The sequence below is a fragment of the Myxine glutinosa genome, chromosome 4, assembly GCF_964187855.1.
Source record: "Myxine glutinosa chromosome 4, kmMyxGlut1.1, whole genome shotgun sequence".
NCBI classification, from domain to species: domain Eukaryota; kingdom Metazoa; phylum Chordata; class Myxini; order Myxiniformes; family Myxinidae; genus Myxine; species Myxine glutinosa.
Window position 1 is genome coordinate 170,753,728 of NC_136264.1, and position 26,011 is coordinate 170,779,738.

Sequence of the window (26,011 nt, forward strand, 5' to 3'; positions counted from 1 at the left end):
GCTGCATCAGGGCCTGGGCAGCTCACCATTATAGAATCCACTATGAATTTTTAATTGTACCAGAGGGTGCTTGAGGATAATGTGAGGCCATCTGTCGTAAAGTTGAAGCTCAACCGAAGGTGGACCTTGCAACATGAGAATGACCCTAAACATACCAGTAAATCCTCCAAGGAATGGCTGAAAAGAAAGAAATGGAGGGTTCTGGAATGGCTAAGTCAAAGCCCGGATCTAAATCCCTTTGAGATGTTGTGGGGGGATTTGAAACGAGCTGTGCATGCAAGAAACCCCTCAATCATCGCACAGTTGAAAGAATTCTGCATGGAGGAGGGGGCAAAAATTTCTCCCAGTCGATGTCAGAGACTGGTAGACAGTTATAAAAAACGCCTACTTGAGGTTGTTTCTGCCAAAGGGGGCAATACCACCTATTAGAGCCAAGGGTGTACTTACTTTTTCCACATGCGAAATTTGCATTTATGTTTATTTAAATTATACAATGGACTACAAAATGTAAATGTTTCATGATATTTGTTATGTTATATCACCTTTATCTATCAATATTGTTGAAATGAAGATCAAATAGCTGTATGTTGAAATATGTTGAAAAAGTCAAAACTTTACATGGGGTGTACTTTCTTTTTCACGTGACTGTATATACAGTGCGTATCAAAAAAAAGGCAATCCGAATTCAAGGGGTTAATATGCAAAGGTTATTTAGTTTGACAATTTACATGTGGTTTACCAATTATGAGGAGATCCTCAGCTTTCCATTGATGCCTTTTATGCATCATTGCTGTCACACATGACCGAGTACATACATGTTCATTGAAAATGACAAGTTGAAATCGCATTTTTACAACTTTGGCTAATCGGTGCAAGACAGTTTTAAATGGACGCATTACTTGTCGACTGCCAAGTTGATTATGTAAAATTGTTAAGCTAGTCTGGTAATCGTCAGTTGCATCATCCTTTGTTTAAGATGGGTATTTAAGATGGGCCCACAGTGCATGGGTTTAGAAACAGTCTGAGTCATTGAAAAGATGATTCAACTATCGACTGAACAGCGGACCTTCGTGGTTACAACCTTTCATCAAACTGGAAGTTTGCAGTGAACTCGTGATGTGTTCAGGGAACGTTTCCCAGAACGGGAGCCTCCAGCAGTCAAAACCATCTGGGCGAATGTTAGAAAATACCAAGAGCATGGCACTAGCCTCAACCGCAACAAGGAGATTTTCTGGTAGGAGGCACACTGGGCGATCGGAAATGAACGTTGCCGCAGTAAGGCAGCAAGTTTTGGAGCATCGTAGGGATACCAGCGCAAGACGAAATGGGACGGGATTGCCTTTGGTAACATTCAACCAAATCACAAGACTGGACCTCCACCAACATCCATATCGGATTCACATCCGGCATCAACTTACGCCAGGGGATTTTGCTAGGAGGCTGGCGCTTGCCATATGGTTGATAGCACATTGCGAAGCAGATGTCAATTTCCAGCGGTATCTCGTTATCGGCGATGAAGCTGCTTTCGCCATGGACGGCAAGGTCAATACCCATAATGTTCTTGAACATGCACCGACAGGACAACCCCCGGAATTTAATTTTGACACCACCATGAATCGACAAAACTGGACTGTTTGGTTGGGACTTTGTGGAAGTGGTCAGGTGATCGGATCATTTTTCGTTCAAAGGAATGTCAATGGTAACAGGGATCTGCAGATGATCAATGATGAAGTTTTACCGCAGCTGGAGGAGAACTTTGAGCGACAGGTTCGTGGTGACTTCAGATATCTCTGGTGGGCCCAAGACGGCGCCCCAGCACATCGTCTTATCGCTGTCCGAGATCGACTGAGGGAACTCTTTGGAGACCAAGTCATCGCCCTCAACCATGCAGTGGAATGGCCGCCAAGATCACCTGACCTCACACCATGTGATTATTTCCTTTGGGGACATTTCAAGAACAAGGTGTTCGTAACTCCTCCCCGTGATCTTGACAAATGGCAGGGCCGTATTCGACATGAAGTGGATGCTTTGTGCAATGACCCGGCTATGGTGAGACGAGCAGTTCAGGGCATGCTCCGCCACTGTGAGCTTTGTGTTGAACTGGGAGGTGGACATGTTGAAGGTGTGGGTGCATAAAGGCCAATCATTCCTGAGAAAAGTTCACATCTGACGTTCATTTTGCACCAATTATCATGACTTGCATCGATTAGCCAAACTTGTAAAAATGCGATTTGAACTTGTCATTTTCAATGAACATGTATGTACTCGGTCATGTGTGACAGCAATGATGCATGGAAGGTATCAATGGAAAGCTGAGGATCACCTCTTAATTAGTAAACCACATGTAAATTGTCAAAATAAACAAGCATTCTGAGTATTGTGCTGCAACACATGTCCCCTACTGGCAGTCTGTCGTCCAGAAAACTGTTGGGGAAATTACCAAGCGTTATTTACCCACAGGTTCTGAATCGTTCCCAATCGCTAATTACCTCAGGACGGGCTGACCTGTGATTCGCACTCGGGACTTCGATTTATACACCCTTGCAGACAGGTCAGCAGAAGCACGACAAAATAAGTTGTTGATGAAGAACCTTTCGAGTCGCTAAATATCAGTAATATATTATATTTTCCGGTTCAGGATCAATGATTGATGTGTATATAAATGTTGCTCGGCTTGGCTCCGCCCCTCCCGAAAGCGCGCACTGTGTCGCGCTTTTGACGTTCGCAGACGAGGCTGAGGGCGCGCGGTGCAGCTTGAGAACTCTAGAATAAACAAGATATCCATTTTTAAAAATATTTTCGTTTAATTAACGATATCTGCCAAACCACGTGCCCTATCGCAAATTCCAAAAGGATATTTTAGTAGACTGACATGCTGAACAGATCTGTGAAGTTTCCCCTCGATTGGATCAAAAATGACGGAGGAGCTCGGTTTTAAAGGTTCATGCTTAAAAACGTCATAACTCTGAAACCATGTGACTCATGACGTCATGCTCACTGACTTTTTTGTTCGTCATGGGTATGCGATTCTGCCTGCAAAGGTTGGCTTCGATCTGTTCAGCATTGCAGAGAAAAAGGGTTTTCGTGTTTTCACGAAAAACAATATGGCGGCCGAACCACGTGACCTGTGACGTCATAATTACCATTAAACTATTCTACAGACCGAGTCGCCCCTACGGTGAAAATTTGATCTCAATCGTTCCTATTATTGCAGAGAAAAAATCTTTTTTAAAGGAAATTAAAATTTACAATGGCACTGAGTTAAGGATCATCAGAATTATCAGAATTCCCCAAAGTTCAAAGTGCCATAACTTTGTCAAAAATGATCGAAACGTCGTGAAGTTCGAACTTGATCTGTAACTTATCATGAGGAAACCATGTGCCAAGTGTGAAATCATTAGCGTTAAGCGTTTAGATAACAGTCTGGAAAACTGTTCTTTGCGTGACAGACTGACAGACTGACGGCGTGCAAACCTATAGTCCCCTCCGGTGTACACCGGAAGGAGACTAATAACCTTTGCATATTAACCCCTTGAATTCGGATTACCTTTTTTTTTGATATGCACTGTATATATATATACAGTCACGTGAAAAAGTAAGTACACCCCATGTAAAGTTTTGACTTTTTCAACATATTTCAACATACAGCTATTTGATCTTCATTTCAACAATATTGATAGATAAAGGTGATATAATATAACAAACTAGCAGAAGTACCCGGCATTGCCGGGCGGGGGAGGGGAGGGGGAAGAGGAGGGGAGGGGAATGGGGGGGAGGGGAGGAGATGGGGGGAGGGGAGGAGAGGGCGGGAGGGGAGAAGAGGGGGGGGGGGAAGTACCCGGCATTCCGTGTATAAACGTGAGGGAGAAGAGGGGGGAGGGGGAGGGGGGGTGGGGAGGAGAGGGGGAGAGGGGGAGGGATGGGAGAGGAGGGGAGGGGGAGGGGGAAGTGGGGAAGGGGAAGGGGTAGGGGGGAGGGGGAGGGGGAAAAGGGAGGGGAGGGGGAAAAGGGAGGGGGAGGGGAGAAGGGGACGGGGTAGGGTGGAGGGGGAAAGGAGGGGGAGGGGAGGACGGAGGGGGGAGGGGGAAGGGGGAGGGAAGGGGAGGGCCAGTCAACAATGACGTTGCAGTTCTCATGGTCGGAGACCAGCACAACAATCGCGACATCGTCCTGAATCTTCGCAACAGCACGAAGCGGATTTTGGAGACTCACCGATCCTGTGACGCCCTCCAGTACCGGCGTTGCCGGGTGGGGGAAGGGAGACCCGTACATTCCCAACCCGTACATTCGCCCTCTCGACTCAAGCTCACTCGGACAAAAGCCTCACACAAATTACACCGTGAAGGCCCAATGGCCATGTCTATGCCACAAATCAAGTACGTGAGCGAGTCAGTCGCACTGAATTGAAAATATATAGAACGCTCATACTCCGTGAAAAGTGAAGCCAACTGGCGGAAAGAATGGAACATCACGTGATCGCTCTGAGTGAATCAGCGCGCTGCTCTGCCACCGGTCAGAATCCGTGTATAATATTCCTCGCTGAAAAAAAATCTATGTGAAACATGCTACTATCTATGCTAAATCATGCTAAATCATGCTAAATGCTAAAATCTATGCTACTTGCTGTGAGTTTATGGAGGCAAGGAACATCACGTGATCACGTCACGAACATCATTCGTGATCACCTCATCACGTGATCGTGATCGTCATCAATGAGCGCGAATGAGCGAATCAGCGCGCTGCTCTGCCACCGATTCAGATTCCGTGTATAATATTCCTCGCTGAAAAAAAATATGGATCTAAAGATGAAAGAAAAAAAAACCTATGTGGTGTGAATGGCAATGTTCCTCGCTGAAATGTGAAAAAACGCAATCGCTTTTCGCTCTGAAATACGTGCGAACGCATAACTGAGTTAATGGCGGCAAGGAACATCACGTGATCGCTCTGAGCGAATCAGCGCGCCGCTCTGCCACCAGTCAGATTCCGTGCATAATATTCCTCGCTGAAATGCGCTGAGGTAAAAATATGGTAAAAAAAATATTATGAAATAAATTTTTAGGTCGGCCATGTTCTTCCCAGGCTCAATGGCCATGTCTGTGCCAAATATCAAGTACGTGAGCCTCTCCGTTTAGGAGTCTATCGGTAACATTACACACACACACACACACACACACACACAAACTGTGTTAAATTATATATATAGATATCATGAAACATTTATATTTTGCAGTCCATTGTATAATTTAAATAAACTTTTATGCAAATTTCGCATGTGGAAAAAGTAAGTACACCCTTGGCTCTAATAGGTGGTATTGCCCCCTTTGGCAGAAACAACCTCAAGTAGGCATTTCTTATAACTGTCTACCACCCTCTGACATCGACTGGGAGAAATTTTTGCCCACTCCATGCAGATTTCTTTCAGCTGTGCGATGTTTGTGTGGTTTCTTGCATGCACATCTCGTTTCAAATCCCCCCACAACATTTCAATGAGATTTAGATCCGGGCTTTGACTTGGCCATTCCAGGACCCTCCATTTCTTTCTTTTCAGCCATTCCTTTGTGGATTTACTGGTATGTTTAGGGTCATTGTCATGTTGCAAGATCCACCTTCCGTTGAGCTTCAACTTTCCAACAGATGGCCTCACATTATCCTCAAGCACCCTCTGGTACAATGAAGAATTCATCGTGGATTCTATGATGGAGAGCTGCCCAGGCCCTGATGCAGCATAGCTGCCTCAAACCATAATATTTCCACCACCATGCTTCACAGTTGGTATCAGGTTCTTGTGGTCAAATGCTCTCTTTGGTTTTCGCCAAAACATGTCTTCTGGTACTGTGGCCAAATAGCTCTACCTTTGACTCATCTGTCCAGAGCACATTGTTCCAGGAGTGCTGGTCTTTGCCAAGGTGTTCATTGGCAAGCTTTAGTCTTGCCCTGATGTTCTTTCTGGACAGCAAAGATTTCCTCCTGGCACACCTCCCATGTAGATCAAATTTGTGCAGCCTCTTTCTAATGGTAGACTCGTGCACTTTGACATCAACTGTGGCAAGAACTACCTGTAGGTCCCGTGATGACATTCTGGGGGTTCTTCGAGACTTCTTTCAGCATCTTGCGGTCTGCTTTCGGGCTGAAATTGCTGGGGCGGCCTGGCCTGAACAAGTTGGCAGTTGTTTGGAATCTTCTCCACTTGTAGATGATCTTCCGGACAGTCGAATGATTGATTTAAAATTGTTTGGAGATATTTTTTAATCCCTTCCCAGACTTGTAGGCATCTATAACCTTCTTTCTGAATGCATCAGAGAGCTCTTTTGATCTAGGCATGGTGACGCCGCACACTTCAACAACAAAGAGCAAACCAAACTAAATGTCTGAGGTTTAAATAAGACAGGTTCCTCCAAGATCCTCTCTAACGATGTTCTAATCATTTGCACCTGAGCTGGTGCACCTGATTCTAGTTTTAGGTATTTGAAGTAGTGATAAATGTAGGGGTGTACTTACTTTTTCCACATGCGAAATTTGCATTTATGTTTATTTAAATTATACAATGGACTACAAAATGTAAATGTTTCATGATATTTGTTATATTATATCACCTTTATCTATCAATATTGTTGAAATGAAGATCAAATAGCTGCATGTTGAAATATGTTGTAAAAGTCAAAACTTTACATGGGGTGTACTCACTTTTTGACGTGACTGTATATGGTTGTGTGGGTCTAATATCCTCCACTAAGACGTGACTTTGCTGAAGACGCCGTGTAAATGAACAGGTAGCAGCTTTAGCGTTTTGATGAGTTTTTGCTTTTCCCGTACTGCGGAGTCGAGGAAGGCAAAGTGTTCACGAGCCATGCGTTTAACCAAGTTGCTTTAATTGAATCGCACACCGGCATTATAGCGACGGCGTGCGCAATTAGCACACTGCTTTCACTCCGTAATTACCTGCTAGCTTCGGTATAATCCCTCCTGATTACTGCTCGCTGGGTTCACTCAAGCCCAGGCAGACGGCCCTACAGAATTAACCTGATTTATTATGAAAGACTGGATGCGTTATTGGATCATAATGGCATCTGTAAAATAAGGTGATTGGGTCACGGTACAACGAATCATGACAAACTGCTGGATATAGTCGGACGTATGCACACTTTCAAGTGGGTTATTCCTGGAACTCCTCCATTACCTCTCAATCTTTCGTTTGCTCCTTCTTTTGGTCTCTTACACACCACGGTTTCATTCACCTTTCACTGCCCACAACGTTTTTTGTATACCATTTGTATACCATTTGTTGTATTTTTGTATACCATTTGTATATCAAATTTTTTTTTGGTATACCATTTTTGTTGTATTTGGTTTGGTTTGTATACCATTTATTGTATTTTTGTACACCATTTTTGTTTGTATACCATTTGTATTTTTGTTTTTTGTACACCATTTGCATATCAAATTTTTTGTTTTTGATCGCCATGTTTTCCTCTCATTTCTGCCTTCCACCTTGATTTCACTGTGGATGTTCAGTCGTCAAAACATCAAATCTTTTTACTTATCCTTGGCTGGGAAATTTTTATTGGTCCCACGTGATCACATCATTTTAATTAATGATTTGTTTCATGACTCATATCGGCCCATATCTATTTTCATTTTTCTCTTCCTTCTTGTCATGATACATCCGTTTGGCAAAGACAGTTTAGATTTTGTCAGAAATGTGAAAGCGAGTCTATCTTGCGGATAGTCAACTTGGCTTGTTGTAGCGTCGTTGAATATTTGTTGCGCCAGCTTGGTTGTCAAGGATTATCGTGGTGGAAATTCCTCAACCTGTAACAATGGTGAACTGTCCACGATTCGTTCTTATTTACAGAAATATTCAAGACTTCTCGTGACAACACTATTCAGATCAGATCATGGAACCATGCCCTACACAAGAAATCAAGACAGTAATTTGGAATTTGCCTCGCCTAGTCTTCACAAAAAACACCATGTGGTCTTTAACGTCAATCAACTAAAACCGACAGACAGGACTCCTAGTTTAACGTCCATCCGAGGGACCGCAAACACATTGATAAATCACCCTGCGTGTGACTGTGATGACAGTGCATAGCTGGGCCAAGATTCAAACCCAGGCGAGAGCTGGGAAGCGACTGTGTGTACATCCACGCCACCATATATATACATATATAGTTTCTGTTTTCTGTTTTCCTACAATAAATAAAACATCTCCTTTAGGCACCTGTTCTATGAGTTCCTGAAAGTTTCCATTGAACACCTCTACATTTTCGTCATCTTCTCGAGAAGTTGCAGCACGTATCTGAATGTCGGCGGTGTTCATTGGATTTTCTTTCAACCTTACACCTGTCATTGACTGGGTTTCATGCCATTACTGACTCTGCCATGTTCTTTTTGCAAATCACTGGTTTTTCTTTACAGGTTTTGTGACTTTGTTAGAAAACTTTGCAATCATCAGATTAAAACTTCCACAAACCAATCCATGTAAGTTCACTTATCCCAAAAAATTAAGTTGTCCTCTCCATCTCTCTTTATTAGTCCCCTACCGGTGTACACCGGAGGGGACTATATAGTCTAGTAGGAAGACTAGGTCCCCCTGCACCCCCCGGAGATATACTTCTAATCAGTGTTTCTAGATTGGAAAAAATGTGTAGAAAATGACTAGCTATGGCCCCAAGCTGAAAAAATGTCCCACATACCATTTTTATGCAAATTACTGCTGCCATTATCAAAAAAACGATTTTTGACATATCTCAGCCAATATTGCAGATAATTGAAAAATGAAGGTGTCTAGACCCATGTTTTGAAGGGCATAGATCATGATAGAACTATTCATAACATGATTACATGTGTCTATGGTATACTAGTATGCTAATTAGTGCTTTATTTACAAAATAATCACAGTTTTACGAAATAATAGACTCATATTAAGGTCCGTCTACACAGACGTTAACACAAAGTTTTATTTTTCTAAATATTACAACTGTCAAAATAGTCCTAGCACTCAATGTGACCACTCTTCTCTTGCTTGTTTTAGATAAACATCATTAGCATTAGTGATTCTACACTGAGTCAGTCATCATCATTTTCATCGAAATCGTCAGAGTCAAACTCTTCTTCTCCTTCCTCTTCCTCCTCCTCTTCGTGCTCTCCTGTGTTCAGAAGATCCACCAGTGAGGTTGGTAGGATGGGACCACTGGACCACATTGGTTTCAACAGTCCTTCATCAGTCCTTATCCATCCTTGCTCCTCATAAGGTTTTGGCTTTTCGATGATAGGTTGATCGGCTCTTTTGTACAATGCTACGCGGTGGTTCACACGCTGGATGTGCGGCTTCAGGGCAGACTGGCATGGAGGAAGGCGAGCCAGATCAACCTTGGACTTGGATGTGAGGGTCTTGTCCTCTCCCACCATTTTTCGTAGCAGCTTGGCACGGACAATGTCCACTGATGACTCGCGACTCTGGCCGTACATCACACAGGTGAATTTTTCTAACTGCCTCTCCACCTCAGGGTTGGCATCCCAGTTGTCACCCAGTTCACCGAATGCCCTGTGAAACCTGGGATTCTTCTCCAGCTTTTTCAAGGGCCCGACTTTTCCCTTCCCTTTGAAGGCACTGGTGCAGTCTTCTCCGCTGAACACATAGTACCCCAGGAGAGTGGCACAGTAGTCCTCTCCCAGGGATTCTGCCAGCTCAGAGACGTTGACAAGTTGGCGATGCTTCCCTGACCCTGTATCCAGGTACACCGTCAGCTTGATGTTGTGGGCATGGTGGAGCAGGATCAGGAGGATGTCTGTGTCCGGTGTTCTGACTACAGCGTTCTTGTATCCGATGGTAGCAGCATGATGGAGGTACAGAACCACCCTGGTATCAGTCTCTTCCTGGTTGCTGTAGATCGTGGGGAGTTCACGTACCTCGACCTGAAACACAAAAAGGCACCGCATTTCAATCACCAGTCACTGCCAGTTTCAGATCTAGACAAACATCACAGGTAATCACCTTTTTTTCAGGAAAAATTACAAATTGAATCGCCATTCACGAAGGGCTTTCAATTTTACCTTGCCATTCGTTGAGGCAAGTTGGTGGGCCTTCCCCTCCACGATCAGCACAGCCATCTCTGTTCTCTCCAGCCTGGTAGCTGCCTCTTGTCCACTCCACACTTTCAGAAGAAGCTGGCACATCTGCTTTTTGTTGTCGTCATTTGCAAGGAACATTTTGAAGTCATATGGCTTCCTGGTTGCTGGTCCAGCCAGAATGATCTTCTCTGAGCTGCCCCGCCTCAGCCTTTCCTGCGCTTTGATTGACTCAGGATGGTAACTGTCAGTGGAGAACAGAAAGTGCTGCTTGGCCACCATCTGATCAAGCACCTGCAAGCATATCTCACCACATGTTGGGGGAAGGTTGGCAAGGGTATGCAGCAGCGCCATTCCATCCTGGATGAACAGGGCATCCTTGGGGTATTGCAGATCTTGTGGTGTGGTGTCCTCTAAAAGGTAGTGCAGAATGGAGGCTTTGTTGGTTTTGCAGAAGAACCCATCTGGTGTCCCTAGCCCAGGCACAGGCTGCAGGCCACAGCTTCCGATGTATCTGATGAAGAGCCAGATGTAGTACTCTTGCATCGTAGTGGCATAGACTGTGTCATTCTCTGCTGGCGGTGTGAATGATGAGCCTTCAGGGAACTTCGGGCCAACGCGAGTAAAGTGCAAGGGTGGGAGAGTTTTTGGTGTGTCGACCTTCAGGCTACGCTGTTGTGACCTATTGATGGTAGGTAGCATTCGGTCCTTGCTGCTCTCGAACCCGGGCTTGACCTCCTGCACCATGATTCCTCCAGCACTGTTTACAATGTTGCTGCCGTGCACACTGGTAGTGGTTTTATTCAAGTTGTCCCACTCACAGTGGAATACAAGGTTGCCCTCTCCTGTCACAATTTGTGGTGTACGATAAGTTGAGACTTCATCCAGGACCTTGGCGAGAGCAGTTTCCAACTCCAAGGCGAAATCGTAGCTCTCAGAGTGTCCAAGCCTGTGTAGTATTGTGGTGAGCTGTTTGCTTCGGAACAGGTGCCTTACAGTCACACAGAGGAGAATGTGCTTTGGTAACTTCCATTTTCCATCTGACACTGCACGGCACAGATCTTGTCCAATGGAGAAGACCAGACGCTTCACCTTTTCTGTCTCGATGCCCTCCTTGCCAGTCATTAGCACGCTGAGAAAGCGGACAAGGTCTGGAGGTAGGATGTCTTCAGGATTGAGCTCCATGTCTTCAGCTGTTGGTGGCCATGGTTGGTCTTTACACTCTCTGAAAGCCTGTAGAATACCCTGGCGAAGTTGGAGGGCAACATTTTGGTTCTTGTTTGTGCTTCCGAGTGTGAATGCTCGTGCGAGAGCATTGGAAACTGTTATGTTTGAGCTGTGCACAAGCCAGAAAGAAATGACATCACATTTGTCATGATCAACCTTCGTGAAGTGGATATGCTCCTTGATTGGGTCATTCTGTAGGCGTTTCAGTAGTTTCTCTGACCGATAATTTGAGTTCTCATATCCATTCAGTTTCAGTTCCTCGACATAGAGCAAGCGCAAGGAAGAAAGCTGTAGAACTTTATTCTGCTGGATGACCTGGGTTTGAATGTGTTCCAGTACTGAGTTGAATGCCTTTTCATGGGCGGCTGACATGCAAGCCTGCTCCTTTGGTGCTTCGGCTCTGTGAATCGCACGCTCATAGTTGTAGAATGCTGTGCGGAAAGCTTTAAAACATGACGGATGGTGTTTGGCCTCACATGCAAAGAGGTCTTTGTTTTTCACCTTTCGATGGAGTCGATAGAGACCCATTTTCTCAGCCCGTGTTTCGATTTGCTCCCATGCATTTTCTTTGTTTTTAAAGGATGGGAAGGTTGTAGGCCTCTCAGTATTGCGATGAGCATCTTTGGTCTCAACTTTCTCACAAAATATACACTCTGGCGGGAAGATGGGTTCAGCAGAACCTCCTGGTTTACGAGGAGAGTGATGCCATGATGAGGTTGATGGCCCTGGTTCTGTATCATCTCCCAGACGATGAAAGTGGCGGACAAAGTGCTTATAACACTTGCTGTGATATCCTACTCTTTCTAGGTCATCAGGAAGAGTTGCCGGGATCTGATCACATACTGATTGCATACGACATGGGGAGTCATGCGGTTGGTTGAGACGTCTATCCCGGATCTTTTGAAGCAGTTGCAGTTTTTCTGAAGCAGATCCTTTAATTTTACGGAGGGGCGTGAAATCCCCATGATCAGACATGGATGGTACATGAAGGATGCATGTAGGAGGAGAGCTTTGGGCTGCAGGTTCTACACTCCGTTTTCTTTTGGGCATGCTTGCTGTCGATGTCTACCATCACTGTTAAATGACAAATAAGAAATCACGAATGATGTTAAAAGTGCCTGTGAAAGGAGGCTCTGAGTTTTCAGTGAGGTAACAGAGGTTCTGAGTCATGTTCTACACTAGGGTACTTTTTAGCTGACTAAACCATGTTTAGTGGCATCAAAAGTGCTAATAGCTAAAACATCTAAATTCTTCCACACTAACGTTAGCTATCTAGGCCAATGAAACATTGTGCTAAGTTACTGTAGCTAGCTCAGCTGTCGTGCCTCTTTCTGGTTCAATTCATATACAGAAGTCAACAGATATGTCTCATGTTTGGCATTAACAAAGGTTTAAGTTACACCGACATTAGGAACATACTGTACATAGATGAGGCTAGCTTTAACGTTAGCTAACATGGTGCTAGCTGGCTCAGCTGTTATTCTGCCTGTTTATGATTTCATGCAGAAACTGAAGTCAAGAGTGTGAGTAACATTATAGTTAGCATCTTACCTGGCTAGATTGGAGGATGAATACCAAGAACAACACACAGATGGAATGGAAGACTGAACTTTCAACTGAGGTATTCAATAACATCAACGTTACCAATTGATACGAGCGCGCGACATTACCAATTGATACGAGCGCGCGAGCGCGCATGTTACATGGATGGAAATGTAAAATGGCAGCTATAGCAGCACTAATTTGGATCTCTAGTCTGTCATTTCTGCACTGTGATTGGATAACATAAAAAAATATGTTTGGGAGTTAACAGCAGGAGTTGGTAGATTTTACGTGGGCTGGGTGAGAAACCTTTAAATAAGCAAGTGAAAATCTCTCGCAATACAAAGTCAATGGTGGGAAGAAAAGTTGAGTGGTACCAATGTTACTGCCAATGTCCCGCCCCTATGCAAGACTCAGGAGCATCTTGTTGACATTTAACCTTGAAAATACCTGGGTTTAGACCCCTTATGTACCATGTTAAGTTATCTGCAGTATTAACGTATCCTTATCATTTGTAAAACTGATTATTTTGTAATTACAGCATTAATATGCATACTAGTATACCATAGACACATGTAATCATGTTATGAATAGTTCTATCATGATCTATGCCCTTCAAAACATGGGTCTAGACACCTTCATTTTTCAATTATCTGCAATATTGGCTGAGATATGTCAAAAATCGTTTTTTTTGATAATGGCAGCAGTAATTTGCATAAAAATGGTATGTGGGACATTTTTTCAGCTTGGGGCCATAGCTAGTCATTTTCTACACATTTTTTCCAATCTAGAAACACTGATTAGAAGTATATCTCCGGGGGGTGCAGGGGGACCTATTCTTCCTACTAGACTAATAGGTTTGCACCCCGTCCCTCCGTCTGTCAGTCTGTCCATCTGTCAGTCCGTCATGCAAAGAACAGTTTTCCAGACTTTTTTCTAAACTCTTAAAGCTAATGATTTCAAACTTATTACATGGTTTCCTCATGATAAGTTACAGATCAAGTTCGAACTTCACGACGTTTTGATCATTTTTAACAAAGTTATGGCACTTTGAACTTTGCGAATTTCCCCAACAGTTTTCCGGGCGACAGACTGCTGGTAGGGGACATGTATTGCAGCGCAATAGTCAGAATGCTTGTTACATCTAACTTTCCCCGATTCATTGACCTTACATTCCATTTTCCAATTTTGCGAATGTTTAAGAAGCTAAAGTTCGACTTTCAGTTCTGGCGACCTCAGTGACTGGATTTCTTTGCGTGTTTGATCCAGTACCATTATAATTTCCAGTCCGACACAATGAAACACTTTGCTCTTACACAGTCATCATTTGTGTGCTTTAAAAACTGGGGGTCTCATTATCCGGCACAATATAGCTTTATCTCTTCGATTTCTGATCATGATGGTTTTCTTGGCATGTACGGAAGTGATTTACCCATTGCCTTCTTCCGGGTAGTATCGATACCAAGTCTGTGATCCTATCCATTGTTCTCCATAAGAGAATCCTCTGCCGCGCGTCAAAGCCATGCAGCCATTACTGGCAATATAAAATGTGCCAGCTCCTTGCATGGCCATCCACCACCTGTTCCCATGGTTTCAAGTAACCCTGATTGGGAGAATAAACCAAGGTAGAACACCTTTCCCAAGGGTGGCCAACAGGTTATCCTCTATATTCGCTATGTACAAAGATATATACAAAGGCCATCTCCTTTTAAAAGGGTTGCTGCCATTACCTGCATTATATCTTTCATCTTTGGTTTCAAAGTTTGAACAGCAAGGCAGCAACGGATTTGGATTCAGTGCTTCCTTCTCCCAGATGAGTTGACTACCAAGGCTAACAAGCTCCACCTGTCCAAAGTATCTGGTTTTAAGGTACAATTGATTCGCCTTTCACCTCTACACCATTAGTGAGGACAACCCCACCATGAGAAAGCAGGTGTGACTGCGAGGCTATATTGTTTGAGATGCTGAGCCATTGGAGTAATTTATTCACATTGAGAGGTCATCTTCACTGTAAATCCATGGCATACCAACTGTTACGGGGTCCTCCCCTATCCTCTGGTCTCGGTAAACCTCTGAACCCCGAGGAAGTCCCCGGCAGAAAAATGTGTTGTCCTTGGTTGAAAACAAGCCAATCAATAACGAGTCCACACCAAGGGTTACGAACAAACCACACTATATTATAAATCCCACACAGGAATCACGACCCAATTAGTACAGCACTTCACAATATAATCCTTATCTACAGGTGGCGCCACCTTACCGAGCCCCTTAACCCCCAAACTCACGGCCCTTGCCCCAATGTCTCTGTACGCCTCCAAGGCGACGTCGATTCGCTCCAGCAATCGTGGAGTCAATTTCCGATTCCAATCAGGGGAAGCGGAGTCGATCGAACCAACCCACAGGCCACGTGGTCCAATCTCCAGCACGATGGCGGTAGAATGGGAAACTTCCCCAAAGACGATTTCGGGTACGTACCCGGTTGCGGTTCAATCTGCGAGTCTCCTCAATAACCCTCCCACAGCCACTGGCTTGCACAGCCGTCCCCGGCAGCCCGCCGGAGAGTAACGCCTGGTCGACGCGCCGCAAAAACCTGGTCACTGCCGGTGGTGCGTGTGGCGAAGATGGCGGTCGGCTTTCTCTTTACCCGGGCTTGGAGGTGAGGATACTCGACAACCTCAACAAGGATACCCGACTACGCAGGCTCTGCAGCAATCCGGCGATCTCCTATCGCGCGGACTTCTGTTCAAGGAGGCAAAGTTCCCTTGTCCTGCACATTCGGCTGCTTGGTCTGGAGCTGCAATCAGAACACGTATCCTTACGATCTTTCCCGCTTCTCTTCTTCCTCTCCCTATATCTTCCGGGTCACGATCCGATTTCCGGCCACATTTTACCCGGGGCGCTTTTAACCCTTTCAACCACAATAAGCATTATCAACATCAGCATCATCACTAAGAAAGAAGCATCCACCATGATAACAAGAACCACCATTATTAGGGCCGGTATCCGTAACACCAATCCATGGGTGATATAGACATATATACAGACTTGGCATTTAATATGGAATATTTTTTTTATTCTTGACTTGGGTTTACTTTCTGAACTCAGTATATCAATCTGTTGAGTTTCTTTTACGCTTCGGTGATTTCTTTGTCAAAAGAACCATGTCACTGATTGTTTTTCGCAGCAAGAAGTCAATAACAGGATAATATCACAGGTGGTGTGACAAAATGTAAGGACAGGTACATTTGACGATTGGCTTCACAATCGGGTATAGAAGGGTTGTTGGTTCTGTATTAGTGGAAAACAACTGCTGCACGTCTACAAAAGTTATTGCCGCTTCCTCTGGAGATGGTCCGTCAACTTGACAATGCTGTTTGTCATGGAGTGGTGGCTTTACGAAATTCCGGCATGAAACAGCATGCTATTGCTTGGCAGTATGGCATCACTCAAGGTCAGGTGTCAAAGATCCTGAAACGAAATGCTCAGAGGGGTGTCCCTACTCCAATACCGAGGCCAGGACGTCCCCGCAGAATCACAAGGAGAGATGATCGCCAGCTGCATCGGTTAGTCTGCAATGGCCGTACCAAGTCAGTTAATCGGCTTAGGGCTGAGTGGCAGCAACTGACAAATGTGCCTGTATCCAGAAGGCTAGTCAACCAACGACTGGTTCAAGCAGGCTATTGTGCCAGGCGTCCCCTGAGAAAGCCACGCCTGACCAGAAAACACAGCCAGCGCCGATTGCAATGGGCCAGAGAGCACCGTCAATGGCAGCCAGGACACTGGAATCACGTGACCTTCAGTGACGAGTCTAGATTTCTGGTCTATCGTCAAGATGGCCGCGTCCGAGTATGCAGACAAGTGCATGAAGCCTACAACGAAGATTGTATAGTGCCAAGAGTCCAAGCTGGAGGTGGTGGGATGACTGTTTGGGCTGCTTTTCATGCAGGGGGCAAAACTGACCTGGTTGTTCTGAATGGAAACCTGAACCAGTTCAAGTACAGGGCCATTCTGGGAGAAACATTGCTTCCATTTGCTCGTGCAGCCTTTTGAGGAAACTTTGTCTTCCAAGATGACAATGCACGGCCTCATCGTGCTCACATGATCCAACACTTTCTTGTTGACCGTGGTGTCGAGCATATGGAGTGGCCTGCCATGTCCCTGGATATGAGTCCGATAGAGAACTTGTGGGCAGAATTAATGCGTCAAATCGACAACTTGGTCCAGCAGCCCACCACTGTGCGTGAATTGCAGCAGGCTATTGTCACTGCATGGCAAGCGATTCCTATCCAAACCTTGGCAAATCTCGTGAACAGCATGCCTCGACGTGTACGTGCTCTCCTGAATGCTCATGGGGGTTACACGAAGTACTGAACTGTAATTTTACTGTCCGTAATCCCAGTCGTAATTTAACTTTTGTTTTTGTTGAAAAAAAATTGGCTCATGTGTAAAATAAAGAGATACTTCTGGAAAACGTACAGAAGTTTAACACAGTATTGTCCGTGAATTGAGTTCGATATCAGTTTACATCACTTTCAAGGATCAATTTATTTGCTTAGAAATGTCAATGTGGTTTTTGTTTCTTTTAAAGGTCACATTAACAAAATCTAGAATAATTTCAACATAATTCCAATGAACTTTTGGTTCTAAGTCATCTTGAAAAGTAAGTTCACCCCCACAAAAAAAAAATTCCGTATCAAATGCCAAGTCTGTATATATATATATATATATATATATATATATATATATATATATATATATATATATATATATATATACATACATATATATATATATATACATATATATATTGTTACGGTTCTCTACGCTGGCCTTAATCCCCTTATCAAGGGGGGATTAATCCCCTTTGTCTTTACTGGGCCTGGCGGAACCGAGACTTATTACGTCCCTCCTGGACACACGCGGCGTAGGGTTCCGGGACTACTTTTCGCTCGTACCTAAGTCCCCGCGCTGCCCTGGGCGGGAGGAAACAAGCCTCGCATGAACCACGTGTGGTTTGAGTACGCCGAGCGGATTGCGTTCACGTGGTCCGCACAGTCTTAGATGTTGGAACCCGATTGGAGCGATCTTATTTGTGCCACGCTTAGTCAAATGGAGAAACCACAGGAACGATCGAATCAGGGAAGAAAGGAAGAACAGATCGTTTAATTATTCCCACACATATATACAGTTCAAGGACGAAGAGACACAGAGCAATCCTTAAACAGTCTTAACTTATCCCTGGGACAACGGGCCCGTCTCACACTCACACAGGGGATGGCAGATGGGCAGGTGTTCCCCAACGCGTCCAGAGATGGTTCCCGTCCGGCTCTCCACAGTCCCCGCCACGTCCCGCGGAGATGGTGGCAGGCGAAGGCAGGGACTCGTAGCGCGTCTCTCGAACAAGCAGATGATGGGGCGGAATGGTAGAGGGTGGACTTTAGCACGGCTGGCGGTTACTCAGCCTTATTCACTCGAGCGTCTCAAATGCGCTATATTCGTTATAAGCGCATCTGGCTGCGCCCGCGTATATGTAGCGGCCAACTCCTCTTCTTCAATACACTCCAAGCTGTTTTGCGCGCGCGTTCCCGTGCAAGTTCGTCAAGTTCATCACAACGCGGGTGCTCTCTTTGCTGCAGTCCTCTCACGATAGTCCTCTCTTTCTCTCTCCTCTGCGAGTCCTCTCGAGGGCTTTTGCGCAGCGGTTTTATAGCTACGCCCCCCGAACCTTCTGGAACTCACCCGACTCTTCTCACCACGCCCTCTGACGCCACGCCGCCGCCACCACCCTCGAGCTCTGATTGGCGGCTCGTGCTTACCGTCAGTGCTTCCACCGCTCCCCCTCGACTCCGCCCCGACCTTCCTAGGCCTACCTCGTGTTAACTCGCCCAATGATCAACCCATGCTTAACAAACTGGATCGGGGCTATGGTGGCTGGAAAATCGGTGGCAAGTAGGGCCTATTTTCCTGGCTCCTACTCAACACAGAATTAACAAAGGAGAGGAACTAAGCTCACAAATACTAAGACATAACGATACTATCGCGAGGCTACATGTTGCTTGTGTGACTAACTATGGGGGACAGACTTTAACCTTTATTAAACTCACTTGACAGACTCAAAACCGCAACACTGCCCCCCTCCCTCGTCAGACTAATCCCCAAGTCGAACCTACAAAAGCTGGAACGACCGATTTTGAGAAAGAGGTGGGACTAACTTTTAATTATGTGTGACACTTAGATGTGGTTCCCCCTAACCTTTACTCTAACCCGTGTGTGCGACAGTTTTACCACACTAAATATGTCCCACCTACTGCGTTGAGTAGCTAACTACAGAATCACGCCCACAATTAACCGAATTGCGGAATTATTTTCAAACTAAACATAAAGCCGGTGGGCAGCATTTTATATACAATCACAAAACCTAACCTTATTTACATTTCTATGACCCAGGACCTGTCCTTTTTGGAAAGAAGAATGGAGGGGAAAGAAAAACACAGCAAAGCACAAATACACATTCATAAGTTCATATTTCACAATTCACAGTTCATTTGCTGCTGTCTGGCATCTTCTTCGTGCATCCTGCATCTTCTGTGTGCATAAAACTTACAGTTCTTCTTTCCTAGCACACCAATAATAAAAATGTACAAAAAGTGTGTTCGTTTTCATTTTGCCAGCAGGGCCAACCCTATGTGGTCCAACTGCGTGACATTGATGCCACTCAAAACACGTGGTCCGAAGATGCAAGTTGAGTTCGCAGCAAAGTGTAAGGCCACAAAACCTGTGGTCCATAATGTGTAATGTGGTGATATGCAGCAAAGTGTCCATGGCAGCAAGTGCTGCACATGTGCAGCAAAGATATAATAAATGAAGGATACGGCAGCAAAGTGCCGCGCAGTTCAGCTGCATAGGTGTAGCAAAGTGCAGCAGGGGTGCTGCACGAGTGCGGCAAGGTGCGGCTGCACAGTTCAATGTTGCTGCACAACTCCTCCTCCAAAGTGGGTCCAGGGGTGGGGGGGAGAGACAAAGCACGGTCAGCAAAGCAGAAAGGGCGCAAAGGTACACATCAACACAAGGTAATGCAACGCGAGGGGCGCGGGGGAGCGAGCAGAGTAGACTCGTCCCTAACCGTCCGTACCCCCCAACGTCGGCTTACACTACAGTACCCTAGCCCTTCCTTATATTTACAAATTCGTCACTACGTTCTGTCTCCCATATCCCCCTCTAATTCCAAATTCGTCTTCCAATCCCTCCCAGGAAGGAAGAGATGGAACCTACACAATGTCACTCTACGTCGTGATGCGTCTTACTCACTCAAACAGTTTCAAAGCCCTGGTGTGGAGTTCCGTTTCCCTTGGTGAATGGCTGTGGATGGCGTGAAGGGCATTCTCTTTCTAACTACTCTAATGACATTAATTCACTTACACTACCCGGGGTCATGCCCTGCCAATCGGCCTCTTTACACTATGTGGTTCTAAAAACCAAATTCCGCATTGACCACTCTGCGGTGCCCCTAAATTTGGGTCTCGCTCCCCAATTTTTCATACTGTGCCCTTGCACAATTTCGGGGCTGGGTCGTGTGGCTCCACTAGCAGGTCTACCTACCTGCGCACCTCCGCCACCCGAGCGTACCTGCTCCTACGACTACCTAACTGGGGAAGGCCCTTCCCTGACTCTTTACCCCTATGATGCCCTCTGGCATTGGGCTACCCGGGTCCTTCTCCTGGATCCTCAGGCCCCACTGAACAACTACTCACAACTCTAACTGGCTCCCGGAGCCTACCTGCGGCCTCAACTGGCCGACAAACTACCAGTGGCGGAGTGCTCCAATAACCATACGCACCAACACAGCCACACGCCCAGCCATTTCATAGACTCATGCACCCAACCAAAGCACTTCACTGCCACTTCCCACACCACAGGTGTCAATATCCAAACAATTTACTTAAACAAACTACCTGACTTTACACTACCCACCCTGGGTATTCGTGAAGGGGTCCATCTCCCCCCATTCACTCCTTCGCACCATGCATTCCACACCTTTTACTTCACACCAAGCATTCCACACCAAATTTTCTCAGACACCACTTCTCTCGCAGACCTCTTGTGCTTACACTCCTTCTGTCCATACACTCCAACACAACTCCATTTGTTCTCAATACACAATTCCTGGTTATTCCAAACCAATTCCTCATTTGCTCAATACACAAATCCTCACACACTACTACACACACACAGCATCATCAAGCTGACTACTTCCCCTAAAACTCGTTCTTCCCCGTCTTACCTTACACTAAGCACACCCTTCGTCGTTATCAACCACCTAATCTCTCTACGTCCCCTCTACCTGTACAAATGTCACTACTTAAATCTTGTCCCTACTGTCTGCTGATTCCCTAACAATTAACCTAGCCTGCCCTCAGCTAGCTTCGGTGCCCCATGGAGGTAACCATCGCTGGTCCCTCCATGTGCAGGTCACTGCCATCCCCCTGCTCTAATGCTCATGAGCCCCAGTGTGTGAGGAATGGTAAAGCTACCATTCCCCCACGCCGGGCACCATTTCCCAACACTACTCCCCCCAGTCCTTTGAACTATGAGCCCCTCCGTGCGGAAATACATTTTCACAGGTCGGCTTCGCAAAGCTGAGTGATGCATGCGGGTGGTTGGTCGCCTGTTGGTTGGGTCCGTCCGGCATTTTCGATTCAGGGGAGGAGGCTTGGTTGGGCCAAGGTCCAAGGCGCCATCTCTGCGCGGAGCCTTGCTGTCCCACGCACGATGGCCCAACCGTCCACGGTCGGAGCACCGCAGCCGCCAGGGGGCGGCTCCGACCTCTCCTACCCCCCCTTGAACCGTGCCGATCGCCTTTCCCGCCAAGGCGTGGCACCGACCATACAGGGCGGGGCCCGGCGCGAACCGTGCACACCGGTCCTTGTGAGACCGCCACGGCAACAATCCCCGCCGGTCCCCGCTGCACACATTCTGTCATACACTCGCGCTCCGGTGCACACTTCTCTCGCACACGCGCGCCATTCGCTCACGTACACCACACAAAGGACCTTCCACGAGCGCCCGGGCTTCGTCTCAATCCCAAGCGCGCCAAAAACCTTTTCCCACCATGCACATTCCTGCTCACCTTAGGGACCTTCTTCTCTGGCAGCACCACCTGCAAACTTTCATTGGGGTTAGCAAGCCCGACATCATGGTGCAAATGCAGACTTTGAGTACATTCCAATTCTACCTCCCGTGATACATTCCCCGACTCTATCTCTCCCGTTTCTTCGGCCCCAATTTCAACTATTTCTTTTATTTCTTCTATTTCCTCGACGAGCGCCGGTGCGCTTAAAATTTTATTTTCCAATTCGGCGGCCGTCGGCTCTTCTACACCCCGCGTATCGTCCCTTATAGCCCTGGTCAACTTGGCTACCCTTTGCTCAAGCTCGCTCTCCCCGCATTCCTCGCATTGCTTCACCTCGTCGCGCACCACCGCGACCTTCCCGCTCAACCCGCGCCTAATGTCCTCCATCGCTTTTTTATTATCCCTTCTTGCCTTTGCTATCAGTTTTTCCACTTCACACCTGGATTCCTCCCTCAATTTTTCCAGATCACACCCGGATTCGTCTGACATGGCGTCCTTTTTTGCATTATACATTGACTCTTCCATAGAGGCCCTCATTCGTGCCAGATAAAGGGCCCAGTCCAATGGCACTGCGGGCTCGGCCCTGGCCACTACGTGCGAGGTGCCGCCATTTTCTTTGCCAGCTGCCGCACCATTTTCTGCTTCCATTACTACCAACTGTCCCTCTCGGTCCTGGGTCATTAATTTTACCTTATCTACCCCCACCGGCATTTGACCGCTTTGGCTAGCAATGGCATGAATTTAAAATTTTGAGTTTTAAAACTAAATTTTGGTCGCTCGTAATTTGGAGCCAATTCGTCCAAAAAAAATTGGTTATGGTTCCAAATCCCACTCCTGACACCAATTGTTACGGTTCTCTACGCCGGCCTTAATCCCCTTATCAAGGGGGGATTAATCCTGGGCCTGGCGGAACCGAGACTTATTACGTCCCTCCCGAACACACGTGGCGTAGGGTTTAGGGACTACTTTTTGCTCGTACCTAAGTCCCCGCGCTGCTCTGGGAGCGAGGAAACAAGCCTCGCACGAACCACGTGTGGTTTGAGTACGCCGAGCGGATTACGTACACGTGGTCCGCGCAGTCTTAGATGTTGGAACCCGATTGGAGCGATCTTATTCGTGCCACGCTTAGTCAAATGGAGAAACCACAGGAACCATTGAATCAGGGAAGAAAGAAACCACAGGAATCGTGCAACAGATGGTTTAATTATTCCCACACGTATATACAGTTCAAGGACGAAGAGACACAGAGCAATCCTTAAGCAGTCTTAACTTATCCCTGGGACAACGGGCCCGTCTCACACTCACACAGGGTATTGCAGATGGGCAGGTGTTCCCGAACGCATCCAGAGATGGTTCCCGTCTGGCTCTCCACGGTCCTCGGCACGTCCCGCGAAGATGGTGGCAGGCGAAGGCAGGGACTCGTAGCGCGTCTCTCGAACAAGCAGATGATGGGGCGGAACGGTAGAGGGCGGACTTTAGCGCGGCTGGTGGTTACTCAGCCTTGTTCACTCGCCGGTCTTAAATGCGCTAAATTCGTTATAAGCGCGTCTGGCTGCACCCTCGTATATGTAGCGGCCAACTCCTCTTCTTCAATACACTCCAAGCTGGTTCGCGCGCGCGTTCTCGTGCAAGTTCGTCAAGTTCATCACAACGCGGGTCCTCTTTGCTGCAGTCCTCTCGCGCTAGTCCTCTCTTTCTCTCTCCTCTGCGAGTCCAGTCGAGGGTTTTCGCGCAGCGGTTTTATAGCTACGCCCCCCGAACCTTCTGGAACTCACCCGACTCTTCTCACCATGCCCTCTGACGCCACGCCGTCGTAACCACCCTCGAGCTCTGATTGGCGGCTCGTGCTTACCGTCAGTGCTTTCGCCGCTCCCCCTCAACTCCGCCCCGACCTTCCAAGGCCTACCTCGTGTTACCTTGCCCAATGATCAACCCATGCTTAACAAACTGGATCGAGGGGCTTGGGGCTTGGGCTCTTTTGGGTTCTTAGGGGTCTTCTTGGTCTTAAGGTTGTAAAGGGGCTAAATGGTCTTTGTGTTCTTAAGGGTCTGGGAAACTCCACCACAACAACGTCTTGTTAACCGGAAGACTCCTCCACAACAACGTCTTGTGAACCGGAAGACTCCTCCACAACAACGTCTTGTGAACCCAAATTTGGAAAATCGATGGCAAGTAGGGCCTATTTTCCTGGCTCCTACTCAACACAGAATTAACAAAGGAGAGGAACTAAGCTCACAAATACTAAGACATAACTGTACTATCGCGAGGCTACATGTTGCTTGTGTGACTAACGATGGGGGACAGACTTTAACCTTTATTAAACTCACTTGACAGACTCAAAACCGCAACAATATATATATTGAGGGTGCGGAGTTCATGATGTTGCGGGATTCAAGTGATGCAGTGGTAAAGAATGCTCTCCCAGAGAAGAAGGGAAGTCGGAAGTGGATTGCAAGAGCAGAGGTGGACGAGATGGAGGAGTGGTTGAAACAGGAGGAGATCATGGGGATGGTACAGCATGGGAAGCATGGCTTGGGGTGGATGGAGCATAAGCGATGGGGAAAGGCATGTGTGAAAGAGAGGAGGAAGATGGTTGAGAGGGAGTTGAGAAGAAAGGAAGAGGAGGGGAGATATGTGAAAGCAGTCGGTCAGGCACAGCAAGGTGCTTGGACTAAGTGGGAAGGTGTGCGGGTGAGGATATTGAAGTGGCAAGAGATTTGGAGGATGGAGCCAATATTGTTGAATTTCCTGTTGCGGGCAACGTGTGATGTGCTTCCGTCACCAGTAAACTTGAGATTGTGGGGGTTGTTGCAGGAGGAGAGATGTTATTTGTGTGGAGGTGTGGGAACGGTGCAGCATGCACTGAGTGCATGTTCAGTAGCATTGGCAGCAAGACAATACAGGTGGCGACATGATCAGGTGCTGGCGGTAGTGGTGCAGATGGTGCAACAAGAGGTGGTGAGGTCGAGAGAAAGAAGAGTGGAGAAGGAGACTGATGGGGGAGAGGTGTGGTTTGTCAAAGAGGGCCAAGTGGTAAGAGGTGGAAAGAGGAGGAGGTGGAAAGCAAGAGGGCTGTCAGATGCTTGTGATTGGCAGGTGGTGGCAGACCTAAAGCCACAATTGGTATTCCCAGAGGAGATCTGCATGACAAGGTTGCGGCCTGACATTGTCATTTGGTCAAGTGCAACAAGACAGCTCATATTAGGGGAGTTGTCGGTACCTTGGGAAGAGAACATGGAGGAGGTGGAAGAGAGGAAAGTACAGTGAGCTGGTGGCAGAGTGCCGGGAGAAGGGTTGGCGCGTTTCGTGTCAGCCATTTGAGGTGGGGTGTAGAGGGTATATTGGCAATTCCTTTTCTGCATTTCTTGCTCGGCTTGGAGTGTGTGGTACAGAAAGAAGGAGGATGTGTGACAAGGTGGCCCAGATTGCCTTGAAAGGCTCATTTTGGATATGGAGGAAGTTTATGGAGGCACGTCGAACACGGTGTCGGTTGGTTGTGTTTTTTTATTTATTATTATTATTTTTTTTTTTTACCATTATTATTTCTTATTTTGTGTATATGAGTGAGTGGGTGAGGGTGTGTGTTTTTGCATGAATTATTTTTTGCATGAGCGTGTGTTTTTGTGTGTTGAGTGGTGTATGATGCAAGTGTAGGTGGTTGTTTGGTTGGTGTTCTGTGTGTATGGGTGTGTATGCGTGGTTTTTTTTTTTTTTTTTTTTTGTATACTGAATCGAGGCTCGTGAAAGAGCTAAGATTGTATGAATGATCTGGTGTGTTTTGTTGGTGAGTGGTGAAGTGTATAAAGGTGGGTGTTTGAGTGTTCCACCATGTTCGTTTGGTGCTGTGGACCCGGAAACGTCGGCACGAGTGAACCAGTTCTGTTCTCCTCTGCCGGTGTTTTCGTTTCCTGTGTTTTGCTGTGTTTGCATTTATTTCTTATTATTGGCGCTGAGGAAGCGCCTCTAGCGATTGACTTCCAGCCAGTGTAACGCTAATTCCTGTCACAGGAATTCTGAGATCATATAAGTGGGCGTGGCAGT

At 46.5% G+C, this 26,011-nt stretch overlaps 1 protein-coding gene across 1 annotated transcript; it reads right to left on the minus strand.

The window, feature by feature from the left end:
• Window positions 1–8,928: 8,928 nt before the first annotated feature.
• On the minus strand, window positions 8,929–22,618 carry LOC144891664 (uncharacterized). The gene is made up of 3 exons (XM_078775334.1): window positions 22,443–22,618; window positions 10,057–10,585; window positions 8,929–9,918 (listed from the first exon to the last, which is right to left on the minus strand). The coding sequence occupies exons 1-3, from the start codon at window positions 22,616–22,618 to the stop codon at window positions 9,070–9,072; spliced, it is 1,554 nt and encodes a 517-aa protein (XP_078631460.1). The 3' UTR covers window positions 8,929–9,069.
• Window positions 22,619–26,011: the final 3,393 nt, after the last annotated feature.